General features: G+C 39.3%; 1 protein-coding gene across 2 annotated transcripts in view; it reads right to left on the bottom strand.

Moving 5' to 3' along the window:
• EPB41L3 (erythrocyte membrane protein band 4.1 like 3) overlaps window positions 1–18,276 on the bottom strand; it is a 226,184-nt gene that overhangs the window by 157,603 nt on the left and 50,305 nt on the right. Inside the window, exon 1 of one of the 2 annotated variants that reach the window (XM_072828810.1) lies at window positions 16,242–16,476. The exons of the other annotated variant lie outside the window; for it this stretch is intronic. Coding sequence (XP_072684911.1) covers window positions 16,242–16,296 — 55 coding nt within the window. The 5' untranslated portion in view covers window positions 16,297–16,476. Of the gene's footprint in view, window positions 1–16,241; window positions 16,477–18,276 lie in introns of those variants that run through there. 2 annotated transcript variants of the gene reach the window in all.

The following is an 18,276-nucleotide window of genomic DNA, read 5'->3' as shown; positions in this document are numbered from 1 at the left end:
AGCCAACCACTAAAGTTGTCTTTCCGTGGGAAGATGTCTGCTGAGTTCCAAATAATCAATCTGGAAAGGAACTTATGGATGTAACTGTTTATAAATTCATGGTTATTTGGTTTAATTTGAAACCTTGCAGTTCATGCCAATCATGCAGCATTTACTTGGTTACCTCTCCAGAAAACCTATGAAGACTAAGTAGAATTACTAACGGTTTTATTCCTATCTCAGATTCTTTAGATGTGACTAAATAAAATATTTTTCATCTACCACATAACTGACAGCTTTTCTAGTTAGACCAAAGAAAATTCATTACACCACACCTACATTATGACAATGGTTATTATATATATAATTATGCTTTTATGCACTTTAAAGCATAAATATGTTATTTAGCCTAACTTTACATCAATTTTTCTTTTCCTCTTATTTTAATCTTTAGCTCAAACACTATGATACCATCCCAATGTGTAAATGTATGTACTTCCACTGACCTTCCCCAAAATGCTCCTCTCTACAAATCCTCCCAGAATCTGTGCACTGGTTTAGGTTTCTCTGGAACTCTGAGTTACAGAGATGCTGAAAGTAATCTAAGGTGTTTGTATAAATGGGTGATATAAAAATGGAAATAGCACAAGAGCTGATTAAAGCTAAGTTTAAAATTAGATGGGTTCCCTTGATTAATGGCATAGCAACAGTGATGAGTGATAGGTAGAGAACATCCCAATTCACACTAATCTAGATTCCAGAGCTCTGAGAGTGAAGAATTCTCATCCCTACCTTAAAATTAAATTTTTCAGAAAAAGCTCCCCCAGGAAACATTGAGAAAGACTAAACAATTCTGGCAGCATGATCTACCTGATAAGAGTAACTCCGTAATTTTAACTTTTTCAAACTTAATTCACTCTGGAGGAAGAGACAGCCAGTTACTAAACTAACTCAAAGCCTCAGGTAAAATACAAGTTCATCTAAATGGAGGAATTAAGCACACAGATCCTAAAAGTTCTAGAGAACACTGCAGGATGCCCTGCTGCACCATTCTAAAAATGTACATTTGTTCGGGTACACTGATCAGGAAAAGGAACATTTGCACATTTACTGAAAGGAAATTAAATGGCAGGCGTTGTTATGTGACTTGAATGTTACATTCCATCCTTTACATAGTAATTCCCAAGCCTATATTGGGGGAAAAGAAAACAAAGCTCTTACTATCTTCTGTGGTTTTCTTATGGCCATAGCAGGCAAATCCTTCATAAGAAGGGCCAGGCTTCTGAAAGGTCAGTGGTAGACTGAATGAGATGTGCAATGAGAAGTTTTGTCTTTCACATATGATACTTAGTTGTAAATGACTTTAAAATAACTTGTTTCATTTAGCTAGGCTGGAGCATCCTGTAGTGCCATAAATCAAGAAAGCACGAAAGAGAAGGGAGGGGCATGTAGAAAGATCACAGGAGCCAATCTGAAAGAGCTTCCAATGGCCACGGCTGAAACAATTTGGGCAAAAAATTAAATAAGGATTGTATTGGATTATAACCGAAAGAATAAAGTAAATATCCATGGGACCGTATTGCTATAAATAAATGACTGGATAAATAAATAAAAGGAGGAAAAGGAACAACTGTGCTTTACAGAAGAATTCCAACTAATGATGATGAATGAAGGAAAGAGAAAACTCACCATTACAAAACCACAGGAATAGCTGCTACAGCCAAGAGTCCTGGAGAATGTTCAAGTTAGTGGGTGAAAGTTGAAGTCGCATAGTTTCAAAATATCTCCCCCCAAATGTTTCTTAATTACAAAAAAAAAAAAGAGAGAGAGAAAGAAAGAAAAAGTTAAGCCTCCAGCAGAGAAACCCAGCAGAAACCACCTTAACCAAGTGAAGAAAGTTAACATCATCAATAACAAGTCACATAGCTGTGAGCACGCTTGGAGAGGGCACATAACCTACACGGATCCTCCCCAAAAATGAATAACCTCAATCCAATAATAGGGAAACAGGGGACAAGCCCAAATCAGAGGACATTCTACACAACACCTGACACATTACTTTTTAAAATTGTCAGCGCCATGAACACAAAATTAGAAGACACTAAGGAGATCCCAGCAAATCAACTAACATGCGAGGGGGCTCTCAGAATGGATCTTAGAACAAAAAAAGGACATTGGTGGAAAAATTGCTGAATATAAACTAAGTCTGTAGGTTATAGGATTGTGCCACTGTCAATTTCTTCAGTTTTGATCATTGTCTTACATCTATGTAAGTTGTTAATGTGAGGAGGAACTGGGTGGGGGCTATAGTCTCCATTATTACAACTCCTCTGTTCAGTCGTAAAGCATCTCAAAATAAAAAAAAAACTAAATAAGTGACTGAAAAATTGTTTAGCTGCTTGATCTGTATCCAAACTGAGTTGTATCTAGAAGGACGAACAGAAGTTAAATGATGAAAATGAGGCTGCCTTCATCTTTCTAACCAGCATGGTGATCTATAATAGGTGTTCTTAAGTTCATTGACTTGCTAATCCTCCTTGTGTGTCTAGAAATCTTACATTCCTTTCTAGGAGGAGAACAGAAAGGCCTGCACCTCACAGAGCAGGAATTAGACTGCTTGCACAACCCTGAAGCACTGAAAGATGAAAAGAGGCATCACTAAATCAATAGAGAATCAGGAAATTTTAGAGGCCACTGTGCCCCTTTACTGATCAATGACTCCCTGACCCTTTAAAGCCCTCTTGGCGAGGCAGAACCAGAGAGTTGCCTTTCGGATAAGAGTCAGCCTTGCCCCCAGGTGGCCAGGCTCCTGAATAGAGCTCATATTCCTTTCCAGTCAATAGGCATCTCTTGAATATTGGACTTTCCGGTGACAGGCAGCTGAATTTGGGATTCAGTAACAAAAATGAGGAACACAACCAATTTAGACAGAAGAAGGATGAATCGTATAACCTGGTTCCATTTCTCACTCAACCAATCATGAGCTGTGTGACCTTGGGCAAGTTACTCACTTTCTCTAAAGCTCCGTTTCTTTATCAATAAGTAAGGGACAAGGCAGGATACCTACCTCATGGAGTTAGAGGGAATGACTAAGTGAAATAAAACATAGGAGGAGAGTAACACGCCTGGCATATTATATGAACCCAGTCAGTGTTAACCGTACTGACAGTGATGATGGAAACAACACTAGAAATGACGATGATGAACACACTGGCCACTTGCACAAATCTTCTTCCTCCATAAGCCCACAGAAATAATCAAAGCTCTGGCCTACGTACCACCAATTTGGATTCTTTCAGAGACCTCCAGATACCTTCCTGGCCCTGTTCCTACCCAGTTCTGTTCAAAGGTTTATTGAGCACTCACTATATGACTCAGTACTTTCATTAGGGTAGCAAAGACAGATAAAAGAGATCTGGTCTCTGGCTTTGGAAGGAAAAATAGACTGTTGCTTGTCTAATGGGAGAACAGACATGAATAAATCAATTCATTTAATACAGGGAATGTTCTGCGGGAGATAGGCCAAGGTAATACTACAAGACCACCTAACACAGCCTGAGCTGAGTGTTTCTGGATGAACGGGAGTTTACACAGCAAAGAAGGATGAGATGAGGATGGGGAAGGGAGGGTTGGGGAAGAATGAGATAAGGATTACAGGCAGAAGGAACAATTGAATTAGAAAAGGCAAAGGATCCTTGAAATAGCCAGGAGTATGGGGAACTGTGCTAAAAGAGAAGATGGGAAAAAATTGAACAGAGGCAAGTAAGGCGTAAGTCATTAATGACTATGTATATCAAGGTAAGTCCTTGAATTTTAACCTGTGGGTGATGGTTTGTAGTGAGGGGAGCAAGATGGTTAGATTTGTATTTTAGAGCGATTGTTCTGATGACATTTGGGAGAAAGGATTAAAGAGATAGAGGGTAGATTATATCAGGGCCGCCAAATGGAAGAGTTTTGCTATCCTTTAAACAAGAGACAATAACTACTGATACAAATAAGTCAATTATTATTCTGAAATTATTAGCAGGGCACTAATAGTGGGGCTGAAAAAAATGAGAGGGATTTAGAAATATACAGAGAAAACCCTGGCAGAACTTAATGTCCCATTTCCTGACACATTTCCCACTCAATACACAAAGTTTGACTGAGTTGACTCGCTATGAAAGGAAGGGTCTGTAATGGATCTAGATTTCTAGCTTAGGTAACTGAGTAGTGGTGCCTATCAAGGAGACAGGGGGCAAAGAAATATGTTGTGAGGGAAAACAAGAAAGAGTGATAGAGAAATGATAGATTCTGTCGTGTACATGTTGACTCTGGTGTAGGGGGCAATTCAGTTCATATTTCTAAGAATTAGGTTTTTTTTTTATATATTTGCTTGAAGCTCAGGGGAGACTGGAATTATAGAGAAGTTAAGACCACAGTCTGTAGAAAATCCCCATCCAGAGGCAACATGGATAAAAATAAGGACTTGGACCAAAGATGGAGCTGTTGGTTAGGGTTGGGTACAGAGAGGGTTGCCAAGAGGAAAACCAGAAAGGAATTGTCAGGGAGAAAGCCTGGGTAGAGCTAGCCAAATCATCCAGAAAACAAGACTGAGAAGAGTCTGCTAGACTGAGAATATAACCATCATAATTAGCCTTGCCAGAGCAATTTCAGTTGAGTTTGGGGGATAAATAAGTCAATTAATTGAAGAGAGGTAAAAAAAAATGCAGACATTGAGATATCAATAAACATAGCCAATGATAATAATAACTAACTTATTGCCATCTTGCAGGGGGAAATAGGGCTCTGTATCTTGCATGTATTTTTTGAAAGAGATTTTATTTATGTATTCATGAGAGCCAGAGAGAGAGAGAGAGAGAGAGGCAGAGACACAGGCAGAAGGAGAAGTAGGCTCCCCACAAGAAGCCCGATGTAGGACTCTATCCGGGACCCCAGGATCATGCCCTGAGCCGAAGGCAGATGCTCAACCACTGAGCCACCCAGGCATCCCTGTATTTTGCATGTAGTAATTCATCTACTTCTCTCAGGAACTCTGTAATGTAGCTACTATTATTACTGCCATTTTAGAGATGAGGGAATAGATGAGGGAAGGAGAGAGACAAAATGCTAGCAAGAAATGGATAAGGGAAAAGCTTTTGCTAACAAAGGAAGAAATACGCTTGATTATGATCATACTTAAAGAGGAAAAAGTCATAGGAAAGGGGAGGTTGGAATGTGGAACAGATGGTGGGTCTCTGGGCAAAGTTCTGGAAAGGTGGGATTGTGAGCACCAGTGAACTATGAAGGACCTCATGTTCAGAAATGAGAAGGAAGGACAGGAAGATGAGTTTAGTTACAAATCAGTTTGGGGGCACCTGGGTTTCTCAGTCAACTCTTCATTTCAGCTCAGGTCATGATCTCAGGTTTGTGAGATCCAGCCCCGAGTGGGCTCCATGCTGGGCATGCAACCTGTTTAAGATTCTCTCTCTTCCATATATATATATCTCAATAAGTTTGGAAGTAATGGATTTGTTATATATATATATATATATATATATATATTGTTTGTTTGTTTGATATATATAATGGGTCAGAAAGTGGAGATAGCTCACTTTTATCACCTCAGTTTTGCATCTAAGTTCCCAAGGAAATAAAAACTCTCCTCCTTTCCCCAGCTGTTTTACCCCTACTGAATTTCCTGCCACCAGTGGCACCTCAACCCCCTGCAGCCACCCACAGCCTCTATCAAGGCTTGTGTAATAAGGGAAGAGGGGAGAGATCAGACAGTGTGGGGTGGGACACAAACATCAGAACTCTACCTAATGGGGCTTTTTCCCCCCAAATAATGGTGACATCTATAGGGCAACTATGATCATCTGAACTTTTCCCTCAAACAAACAATCACATAGCAAAATATTCATTTTCTGCAATAATGGTCTTTAAACTAGAATATGGATACCTCTGGGAGCACACAATTTTTCTTAAGGTATATATGCTGGCATTAGTTTTAAGGGACTCAATTTGCAACTTCTAGATCCTAAAACTGATCTGCCCGAGAAAGCAACAGCCATCTGAGGTTCTCCTTTCTTACTTCTCATTTAGCAACCCCTTCCTCCCATTAGACAGTGCAAAGGCAAACCAGCCCCCAGGCCCCATCTCCACAGTGCATTTTCCCAGGATAGCAATCCTTTGCAGAGGAAAAAAAAAGGGGGAATACTAAAAGATGCACAAAGGAAATTTCTTCAGTGATTGGAATTGCTTTGGTAACTGATTAACAACTATTCTGCAACTCAGGTAAATTCTAATTTTTTCCTTTCAACCAAATTATTGAAGACAGAATGAAGTAGCTATTACATTAGTTCCAAGAATTGGGGGATATTTGCCATAGTACGGAACTTCTTCCATTTGCATCCACTTCTGTACCTAAATAATTTTGCCTGTGATTATCTAAGAAATTAGATAGAAAGAAAGAAAAGAAAGAAAGAAAGAAAGAAAGAAAGAAAGAAAGAAAGAAAGAGGTTGGAGGGGGGAAGGAAGATGGGGAGGAAGGAAGGAGGATGTTACTGAGTTACGTCTCATTTTAGCAATACATAATATTTACCCACAAATTCAAGAACTAATGGGAAAAAATGCTCTCTTTGTCTTACTAAGAGGTTAATTTCCAGTAACAGATTACTTTTTATGTTTAGTATTTATCATAGTTTGTAAAATGTGTTGTTTACACTTGTGTTTACTGGTAATAATTATACTGATCACTTAGTCCAAAAAATAGTTGTGAGACTTAGAACATTATGGCCGCATAAAATGAAAAATGAAGCTCAAATTTCAATTTACGCACCCATTTTATTGCAGAGAATTTTAATAGGTAATCAATAAAATATTTCGAAGCATGAAAATAATACATTAGGGTAGGATTCTGTGCAGGAAGTAGAATGGAAATAAAAGTTTAAGGAGGAAAAGAAATGATGCAAAATATCTGTAAAAGAAAAGTTTGTTCCTGTACTTGTGAAATAGATGATGATGGACACCCAATTGCTGTGGTATTTAAAAGGAACATATAAAAAAGTGATGTATTTATTTGATTATAAAAAAGCACAATATATGCATGATATCTGAAATTATATCTGAAACCATTTAAATTCAAGATAAATATTTTAGATGTGAGCTTGAAAATGTGTAAGGGATACATAGTTTACATAGTTCTCAAACTTTTTAAGAAATGGTACAGAAGCAAAAAGCTCAAGGACCATTGGTCCTTAATGGAGTACCATCCCATCCAAACCCAAGAGCTTCCCTTTTGTCTCCACTCTGGCTTCTACCAAGTCCTCTGAATAGTTTTAAAAAAAATCAGGTACGAGGAAAGAAAAGCTTTGTTGACATATCAAAGAAGGTTTCGAAACATTAAACGTGAAATATGGATCCAGATTTCCCAGGAGTAAAGCCACATTTGCTAGCTGCCCCCATACTCAAGCCTTGATTAAATGCACAACATCTGTGGGTGATACGGATTGTTTGTCAACAGGAGAGACTAACGAAGTTGCAAACTTTCCCCAAGGCATCTTCCAGCAGTATATATTCAAATCGTTCCCACGCTCCACAATGGGAGAAGCATGTTAAATATTTTATTCTTGGGGCACCTGGGTGGCTGAGTCGGTTATGCATCTGCCTTTGGCTCCTGTCATAATCCCAGGGTCCGGGGATAGGGGATGGAGCCCTGAATTGGGCTCTCTGCTCATCAGGGAGTCTGCTTCTCCCTCTCCCTCTGTGCTCATGCTGTCTCTCACAAATATATAATCATTAAACATTTCGCTCTTAAAGTCCATATTTTCACCCCTGAATCCCAAATTAAGAAGTTGTTACTGAATATGTTGCGTGCTAACCACATCTTATCAGATTCTTCCAAGAGCCCTGGCATTAGCCCCAACAGGCTTTGGACTTCAGGAATTCTCTAAGAAACTCAAACTGAAAAATTAGGAAAGGATATCAAAATTTCCAGTTATTAAAACTTGAGGAACTGTGTAGAAGATTAAGTGCAGTGCTGGCTTATGGAATCTCCTAAGGCACATTTCCATAAATACAGTTTTACAAAATGTATCTTGATTATAATCTGTAGATTTGATTGGGCAACATTTCCTTTCAAAAAGACTGCATAGCATTTTGGAACAATTTTCAGTAATCTGGGATGGGAATACTCAAAACGCGTCCTGCAGATATAGAAGCACGCCAGAGGAAGAAATAATGCCACGGAACAGTGACAGCAGGCTCAGTTAGGGTAAGCAGAACATGTTTAGTTAGATGGTTGCATCTTAAAGAGGTGGTGGCTGCCTCCAGATATTTTTAGCAAGTATTGGCAATTACCGAGTAAAGTTAACCCAACACTTAATACCAATCACTCACCTTTTAATTTGGAATTACTGTCACTGCTGTGTGCATGACCAAAACAGCAATTAAGAATCAGCAGGGCTCGTGAACAATTAGATTAAAATGTTGCTGAAGTGTAATATATAAATTAGTCCTCAGATTGGGGATAGTCCCATTGTGAATGAGCAGCCCACCTTAAGGGTGAGAAGAAGGGAAGCATGCTTTTGGCCTCTTTAGGGGCAAATGGGTTTTCTAGACAATTCACACCTTGGTGATTAACTTAGAGATGTGTATTTCTCTTACATAAAGGTGGAAACATTTCTTCTCTTTTCTGTATGTTTCCCAAGAGCAGATTGCTAAATTTCAATGCCTCTGAGTGGGGGATGTTTATCTGGTGTCCCTAGTTGAAATTCCTAATACATTTCCCCATGGCAACATCTCATAAATCATATGTCTAATTAAATTGCTGCATTTCTCTTTAAAAAAAAAAAGATTTTATTTGTTTATTTGAGAAAGAAAGAGCAAGCACCAGAGGAAGAGGGCGAAGCAGGCACCCTGCAAGGAGCCGGATGCAGGGTTTGATCCCAGGACCCCTGGATCAAGACCTAAGCTAAAGGCAGCCACTTAACTGACTGAGCTACTCAAGTGCCCCAAATTGCTACATTTCTATAAAAAAGTGAGCTACACAGAAATCTCAGGTTTTTGTTAACTTCACACAAGCTTCGTTTAGAGCTGAAGATGTACCCCTTCAAAATTTAGAGTCAGTGCTGTTTTCTTCCAAATGTTATTTACAATACAAACTTTCTAAAATGCACAGATTAGTTGTTACGGGATGGTTATCATAATTCTTATAAGAAGGTAGAAAACAGTGCAAGACGTCTAATGGTAGATGGAGCTTAGTACGTTGTTGTATTTTGAGCTGTCTTAAGTTTTCTGTATCTACCTCTGCATTCAGGTTGTCAGCAATCGCTTCTGAATTTTGTCCCTGTTCCTCCTTATATCATCCTTTCTCACTCTTCAAACCAAATAGCAAGATCTTTTAAAATTATATTTTTAAAAAAAGAGTACATGGCATTCTTGTATGTGGCTGTAGATTCATTTTACTGTTCCTCTAAGAATACGCTCTCATACAAGGACTCTGCAACATCTATTTTGACCATTCAGTGGCCTTTTCTCATATTCTGGAATCTGGCATTTTGGAGAAGAGAACCATGAAGTGATCTGGATAGCAAAGGTGCCGCCTTTCAATACTTCAAGAGCATTACGAGTAGGTTTACAGTGGCCTGTGTGGGTATGGAACTACCATTTATAATATTTTTAACATGAACAAATGTATTTAAAATCTAAATAAGTGGCTCACCAGTTTCTAGAATACAGCTCATTCTTATGTTGGGAACTTTTTTCACTCACACAGGTTTTATTGCTCCACTGTTGCCTGGCAACAGAGATGTGGCGAGAGATGTCAGAGGTTAAGGAGCAGACTAGAGTTATGGAAAGTGAGCCTTATCAGCATTTTCCATCTAACTTTGTAATCCTTGAAATAAAATAGGTTTCATTGTATTGAATAGTCTGTATTTTGTTTCTTATCAAATGCAAGTTTTTTAGAGACTCTTCTTTCTGAATATAAGTCCAGTACCAGGGAGAATTTTAATATGTACACTGCTTTATAATGGGCTTCTCTATCACGCTAGCACACTCTAAAGGTTAAAGTGAAGATTTTCTGGCATTCTGAAGTCATGTACTGGGCAGAAAGTGCTCATGGACATGTTTGGAAGCATTCCAAGATGTATCAGAAATACACATTGGCTCTACACTTCCTGACTTTGAACCACTAGTTAATGTTGAATAAAATTCCGTTTTCAACTAGCCTGCTTATTAAAAAAAAATTACTCTTTAGAGAAAAGAATGCAAAATGTTCTATAGGTTTGTTTGTCTCTATTCTGAAATGAGAAGGAACGTGATCAAAATTTAAGCATCTCTGGGATTTATTTCTTTCAGTCAGTTGTGTACCAAATACTAGGCCCCCTAAGGATTCGTGGCTCATGGATAGTTAATTACATTTCAGCCTGATGCATTTTAAGATTTCTTTTCTGGTGGGCATAACACATATGCCTTGAATGATATTTCATTTCTAGGCAATGTAGTTGTTCCATGACTCCTAACCCCAATTTTTAATTTCCCCAAATTACTGTTATACAGGTAAGGTAACCTGAATTAGAATCACAATCTATGTTGGTTTGAAGTGGATCCAGAATTATTTCTGGAGGAAGATCTTTATCCCTGCCAGTGGGTCGTCCCTCATCTCTGAGCAAAGCCACGGTGGCCATCCATTCAGGGATGCATCCTGAATTTCATTAGAGAAAATGAACTCCTTCCTTGATGGAGTCCCAAATACTTTGTCCACACTGCACTCTCTGTTTTAGTCAGAGATTACAAACCAAAGATCTATGTTGAATAATTCTTATGAAAAACCCCGTGGGGAGAAATACATCCATGCATATAATTGCCTGAAGGATATGGGGATTGCCTAGCCTTCTAAATTTCCTTTGGACAGAGCTGTGTATTTGGAATCACTGTATTTTAGAACTGCAGCTCCTCAATTAGGCTTGTGCAGTATGTAAACAAGTATGTATTGATGAGGTCATTAACATAGCCATGGGAGTCTCACTACCTTTGTTGTAGGGAGCTGGTGAGATCATTGTCCTTCACATTACCCTGTAAGAGCATCCATGGAAGGCACTCCTCTTAGGTTTTAATATTAGAAAAACTTGGGTTTTTATCTTACAGGTGTTTCAAATCTATCACCAACCATGCTTCCCTCTTCACTTTCATTGCTAGGAACCGAAGGGCCAAATCTGCAGCCTACTTCTCTTCACTGCACAAGGCCCTGACGTCTTCATTTGTCCCACTCAGCTTATCCTGGCTTTATTTTTCTCTCCCGTATTGGCCTGACTTTCTCCACTATTTATTCTATTTTAATAACTGGGATGCCTACCTCAAGTGTGCTTTACAGCAATGCAGGGTATGATTTTTATTTATTTTTATTTTTTTAAAGATTTTACTTATTTATTCATGAGAGACATTGAGAGAGAGAGGCAGAGACACAGGCAGAGGGAGAATAAGTCTCCCTGCAGGGAGCCCCATGTGGGACTCGATCCCAGTACCCTGGGATCATGACCTGAGCCAAAGGCGGACACTCAACTGAGTGACACCACTGAGCCACCCAGGAGCCCTAGGATCTGAGTTTTAAAAATCAACAACAAGAGAGGCAATGGAAGATAAAGAAGATAATCCTCTTACCATGTCCTTGATTTTCCATTTTGTGACTCTACATAGAATGAAGGGTTCCCCCGTGACATCCCCCCACTTGTTGCAGCTGTGAGTCCTGGCATCTAGAGGGGATAGCAGGAGCTCAAGGGAACAGGAGCAGGTGGGAGCTGGAGGGCACAGATGAGGGCAGGAGAGAAACCTCACTCTCTGATAGCAAGGGACTGCAAGCAAGTTTCTGTGGCTACAGGCCTTCTAAGGAAGATCAGGGAAATGCCAGTCAGGAACTTGCATTAAATCCAAAGGTGACATTTAAAATCCTGATGCATCCAATTTGTGTAACAAGAATGTTATCTCCATAATACATATTTATGAAGTAGTTGTGTTCGTATTTCTGTACAACCATTGCATCTCCATTTGTCCCACACACATAACGCAATTTTAAAAATTGACCCAGGAGTGCCTGGGTGCTCAGTCAGTTAGGCTGACTACCTAACTCCACCTTGTGTGGAGCCCACTTAAAAAAAAAATTACCCCAAACCTGTTACTTGATTGTCTACCCCCACAAAGAGAGAAGCTTCTTTTTAAAAACACACACACACATGAGAAACATAGAGAAGTTGCTTTGGCTAAATAAAATGGTGCCAGTTCTGATCAAAAGCAAAAATCAGCATTTGAATAATTAATTTAATAACTACAGGAAGGAAATATAACTGTGGATTCTCAGAAGCCACTGTGGGGCTAGTGATATGTCACGGATATTCCTACATGGCTGAAATTTGCCCAGATTATATGGGCGATCAGTGAGAGGGACGCCTGGGTGGCTCAGTGGTTTAACACCTGCCTTCGGCCCAGGGCATGATCCTGGGGTCCCGGGATCAAGTCCCACGTCGGGCTCCCTGCATGGAGCCTGCTTCTTCCTCTGCCTGTGTCTCTGCCTCTCTCTCTCTCTCATGAATAAATAAATAAAATCTTTAAAAAAAAAAGATAATCAGTGAGAAAGAGGTTTTATGTTAGAATGTTTAGAAGCTCACATACACACATTGTTTCACTGGTTTGGTGCAAAGACTAACAACCTCCACAGCATTTCACATTACCCTCAAAGACATCATTTCCAATGTTCTTGTGCTTAATCTATACCCATCAGGACCTTTCTTCTATAGGGGGAGGGAACTCTAGAGAATTCTTACTATAATTCTTATTATTCACGTAATTCTTACAAAACAAATAAGGAAAAATTAGCTACTTATTTTTTTGTGTGTGTTTTTTTAAAATCAAGACTAGATTAGACAACTTGGGTGAAGAATTACTCAATTTTGGTCACCTGGGTGGCTCAGTGGTTGAGCATCTGCCTTTGGCTCAGGGCGTCATCCTGGGGTCCTGGGATCGAGTCCCACATCGGCCTCCCTGGAGGGAGCCTGCTTCTCCCTCTATGTCTCTGTCTCTCTCTGTGTGTCTCTCATGAATAGATAAATAGAATCTTAAAAAAAAAAAAAACGAATCACTTAATTTCAATGAGTAGTAAGTAGAAGCTAGTTCAGGTCCTTTGAAAAAGTTGCTAATGTATATACTTTTTAATAACATTAATAGTATTTTCATGTTAAAATTATGTCTTTTAACAGCGTGTCCTTCACAGCTAATACAAAGTCAAAATTCCCTCTTAACACTAATTCTTTAATTATGTGATTTGCTCTAATTCCATAAGCATGACCAAGGAATGTACCACAGATGTGAATGTCATATTAGAATCAGGTTTTTTAATGCAATCTACCAGTATCTTGAATGTATTTTATTTGTGGTAAAAAGAAAATTCTAACTCGATTCCTTTGTCATCTCATATTTAATATACCCAGAATGTAGAATGTTTCCCCTTCCTATCCAGCCACTCTTCCTAAATAATCCTAAATTATTAATCCTAAACCCTAAGGTTTTAGGGCGGGGCACTAGTTTTACAATCAACTTTTGACATTTTTTTTTTAGTAGGGTTTTTTCTTTGGACCATGTTTGTCTTCCAGTGTGTTTCTGCAGTAGGTAGCAGTGATTCCCCATAACTTTCTCCTATTACTTCTTATACCTTTCTTCCCAAAGGGGTTTGCTCCTCTAAATAAGCTTTCTCAGAGGGCTATCTGCCAATTGTTTTTTAATGCTTTTCCTCCCAAAATCTATTTAGTTTTGCGTTGGACTTTTTGGATTCTATCTGCATTCACAGTCCTAAATCAAACTTTCGGGGGGGGGGTGGAGACACACACACACACACACACACACACACACACACACACACACCCTTCCCATGTATTTCATCTCCCAGACTTGAAATTCTCTTCCTATTCCCTCATTCCTTACCTCCCACCTGTTTATTCTTGCTGTCAGTTCTCTCTGTTGGAATCTGATACAACCTTTGAAACAACTGTTTTCAGTGTTGCTGTAGCTGTTCCATAGCGACCCTAGCTCCTGTGCAACAGAGTTACTGTAGCAGGCCTGAGATGCTGTCCTCAGAAAGTCTTCCTTGCAAGGTTGACCCTTGGCTGGTGTCTGGAAACTTGGATTGGGGCAGAGTCCCATGCTTCTCAACTGAGGAGGGTGGCTCACTGTACCCAAACTCTTACTAGAAAACAATATGGTCCATGCCACACATGTGCTTTTCTTCTGGAAGCCTGGAGTTTTTCTAGGTGCGAGGTAGAGGCTATCTCTGACCAGCCCCCAGTAAACATCCTGGGCAGAGTCTGTAACAGCCTGCCAAGGTAGACAGCATTTTACATGTGTTGTCACAGTCTGTTGCTGTTGGAATGAAGCATATCCTATGTGACTACCCTGGGAAAAGACTCTTGGAAGCTCCTGCTGGGTTTCCAGGACGTTGCCCCATGCACCTTCTCCTGTTGCTGAGTTTGCCTTGTGTCATTTCACTGCAATACATCTTAGCTGGGAGCACAACTATATGCAGAATCCCATGAGTCCTCTTAGCAAACCACCAAATCTAGCACCGGTGACACAACTCGTATGGCCTGTTACATCATTTCTATCCTCCTCGGTCCACCTTGTAAAAGCACTTCAGAACCTGCCTTTACCATTACTTCTCTAGGCGCTTCCACTGGATTCCAAAGTGGACCCACTGCTTCCGACAGATCACTGCCGGCACAGGAGCGATGGCAGTTTGTAGGGGAAGCTCTTGGCCTGGTGTGAAGACACCTGGTTTCTGTTCTTAGATCTGCCATTCCCTATTTAATTTAGAGCAATCCACAACCTCTCTAGGTTTTAACGTCCTTACACATAAAATGTGAATAAAACTACAGATAACGCGATATCCTGGCGCAAGATTTTGGCTTTCTGCACAAATAATTTCTTACCAATTTGCAACTAAAAGGTACATTGTATCAAGGTTCATTGTAATGCAAAACTGCTCTTTTAAGGCATCCTTATTTTCTCTGTACCTTCCACTATGAAAAGTTCTTTTTGTATAGTGAAAGATTTTTGCACTATTTTTTTTTTTTTGGCAAAAATTTCTGGATTCACTGGGGAAAATATGTGAGAAATGTTTCAGAATTAGAGATTTAAAGGAAAATATACTACAAAAATAGGAATAATGCTCAAACTATCGCACCAAAATTTCCTGGGTAATGGTATTATTTTTGAAAGTTGCTGTCAGAAAAGAAAAGAATGAAGAGAAATGAACAACCCAGGAGTTGGCTGGAAAGGGGCTGAATTTCTGTTCAGCCAGGGCCCCATGTCCCTCATAATGAGACAGCTGACATAGATAGGTAATAGCCCCTTCTCAAACATCAAGGGACTCCCTTTGTAAAACAACATCAAGATCAGAAAGTTTCAAGAGCCCACTGAAAAATCTCTCTGAATTTACTGCAGTGTCTGTATACACACTTTGCTCATTACTCACTTCCAATACCAATGATTGAAATTCATTTCCCAATGATCGACAAAAGGCCTACCAAAGCCACTGGGGGAGCCATACATAAGAATCTTGAGCCTGAAATAGGTTCCCAGGTTGACTGATGGGCAGCTCCAGTCTTCTGAGGTCTCATCCAAGTTCATGTTTTCATGAAGCTGTTTTTACAATTGCTTACAAAATATATTCCAGTTATGTTTCACTATTCTTCTGTGTAATTCTTGGCACAAAAGAAAACACATGATCATTTGTGAATTGCAAAGGCTAAGCATAAGTGCAGGGCATTCTTGTCTTTGGAGAGCATTCAGACTTTTCTCTTAACCACTTCCTTAAATTGAAGCTGCCATCACAGCTAAAAGGTGTTTCCAAACTCTTAAGCATGTGTCCTTAGAGCAAACAATTTCAGACGAATCGGTCGGTCAAACTGATGTGTACTAAGGACAGAGGGAAAGCTGAGATGACATTGTAGCTAACCTGCATCTGTTCTTAATTCCACATTATCCTCCTAAAAACTGCAAAGGAGAGCATTCAAACCAGAAAAAAACAAAAACAAACAAAAACCCAAAGAACCATTAGCATAGCATTGAATGAACAAACATTTTAAGAAGCATCCTGCACAAAAAATTATTTCCACATTTCCCTGGTTGAATTTACACAAACTATTGCTTCAATATTTATCAAATTCAGAGTTATCATCACTAAAAATGGTCACTTGTCATAGGTATACTTAATGGTAGGAATACAAAAACGTTACCTCCAAATCCTAAGAGGGACTTTGAACACAGATAGAGACAGATGAAAGATGGCATGCTGCAGTGCAGCAATTTCAGAAGTACTGGAGCACTGACATTCCAGCTTCCATTCCTCCAGGAATATTCTCAGTGAGACACACAAAGATCCAGGGTGGTAGAGGCGATTGTTTTTACTATCATATCCAGGTTCTCTCCTTGAATTCAACACTCAAAAAGACAAGGCAGGAACAGGAAGCAGTAACTGCATGGCCTCTAGTGGTGCCCTTCAGATTCTTCCTCTAATATTTTCCCTGGTCCCCAGTGTAGCTTTTCCGCGTGACTGCACAGCAGTCTCAAAAGTGCTGTGGAAGTAGCTTCCAGCAGCAGGCAGGCAGAAAGCCTAAAGTGGCATAGGGCTTCTTGACCACTGGCTCCCAAGCATCATCAGAGAATCTTCGGCTTGCTAGAATTTTCAGTTTCATGATGGATATGGATATTTCATTAATCCTTAGTTTTCCTGATTGCCATACTAATACACAGTTCAAACATCTACAGACAGCTGTTGAGACCAACATAATAATTATACTGATATTTTTCCCTTCATTTTGCCAAGCACCCCCACTGAAGTTCTTCCTTTTCACGTTCTTTTTCTATGTTTCCTCCCGAACAGTATGAGTTCATCTAACTAGCTTTATTCCCTAAGGTACAACATTAGCAGGACCACACTGGTCATACCAATAAGCAAAGATTCTCCACTAAGCAAATGGGGCAAAATCTGACAAATTACTCCACCAAATGATAGCTTCAGAGCAAGCAAGCCTAAGTAGGGAGTAAGAACTAACTTTTTTTTTTTTACTATCTATTATGTTATGTACCAATATTCACAGTACCATACATAAACATTAATTCAATCCTAAAATCAACACTATGAATGCTGTATTATCATCCCCACTTTACAGATGCAAGAATGGTCCCAAAATGATCATGTAATTTGCTTGACATCTTCTGCAAACAAATAAGCAAATCACAAGCAACCTATCATAAAAGCGATCAAAAGATATGAATACACATTTCATGGCTGAACAAACGCATGTGCCAATAAGCATGAGAACTGGCATTCAGCATCATTAGTAGTCAGAGCGAGGTAAATTAAAACCCCAATGAAATAACCATGTTACACACATTCAAGTAGGAAACATGAAAAATCTAACAGTTCCAAGAGTTGAAAGATGGTGGATCCACATTCCAATGAGAGTTAAAATTGGGGCACCCACCTTTGAGAACAATTTGCAACTATCTCCTAATATTGAACATTGATACTCCCTACAATCCACTAATTCAACTCCTACTCAAGAGAGATTCCTGCACATGTGCGTGAAGAGTTATGTTCAATAATGCTGAACAGCTCTTTTCACAACAGTAAAATCCTGAAAACACCCAAATGCCCATCAGCAAGATAGGATGTAAATATGGTATATTTTACACAATAGAATATTAAATAGAACAGAAGAGATGTAGTACAGAATATCTCAACATAGATGAATCTTCTCAATAAACAGTCTCAAAGGATTACACACAATATTAGGGTCTTTTAGAAAGTTAAAAACCACTATAATCAAAAGTTTCATAATACTAAAGAATGGAATAAGGTTACATATAAAGGAAAGTAAAGGAATAACAAACATGAGACTCAGATGAGGTCATTGTAGGTGGAGATGGGACAAAATGGTGGTGGTGGTGGTGGGGGCCAAATGGTAAATGGTTACATGAAGGTGACTGTCAAAATACTAGCTTTTGTTTGGGAGGTGGTCTTATAGGTGCTTACTGCATTACTTAAAATGTCAGACTAATGACAAAAGAAAGAAAGCAAGCAAGAAAGAAAGACCAATGAGAGTATCTCCTTATCTAAGGATTCGTAGTCCAACTTTATACACCTGACTTCCTGAAAGCACCCACAGAACTAAGAAAAACAACAACAAATAAACCCAAACCAGGCCCAGATCATTAGTGGTGCATTAAAGGTTCCAATTCAGGTCTGCCAGACTCCAAAGCCTGTGC

The sequence above is a fragment of the Canis lupus genome, chromosome 6, assembly GCF_048164855.1.
Source record: "Canis lupus baileyi chromosome 6, mCanLup2.hap1, whole genome shotgun sequence".
Lineage (NCBI taxonomy): Eukaryota > Metazoa > Chordata > Mammalia > Carnivora > Canidae > Canis > Canis lupus.
The sequence above is the reverse complement of the archived record's forward strand: the minus strand, read 5'-3'. Positions and strand labels throughout refer to the sequence as shown.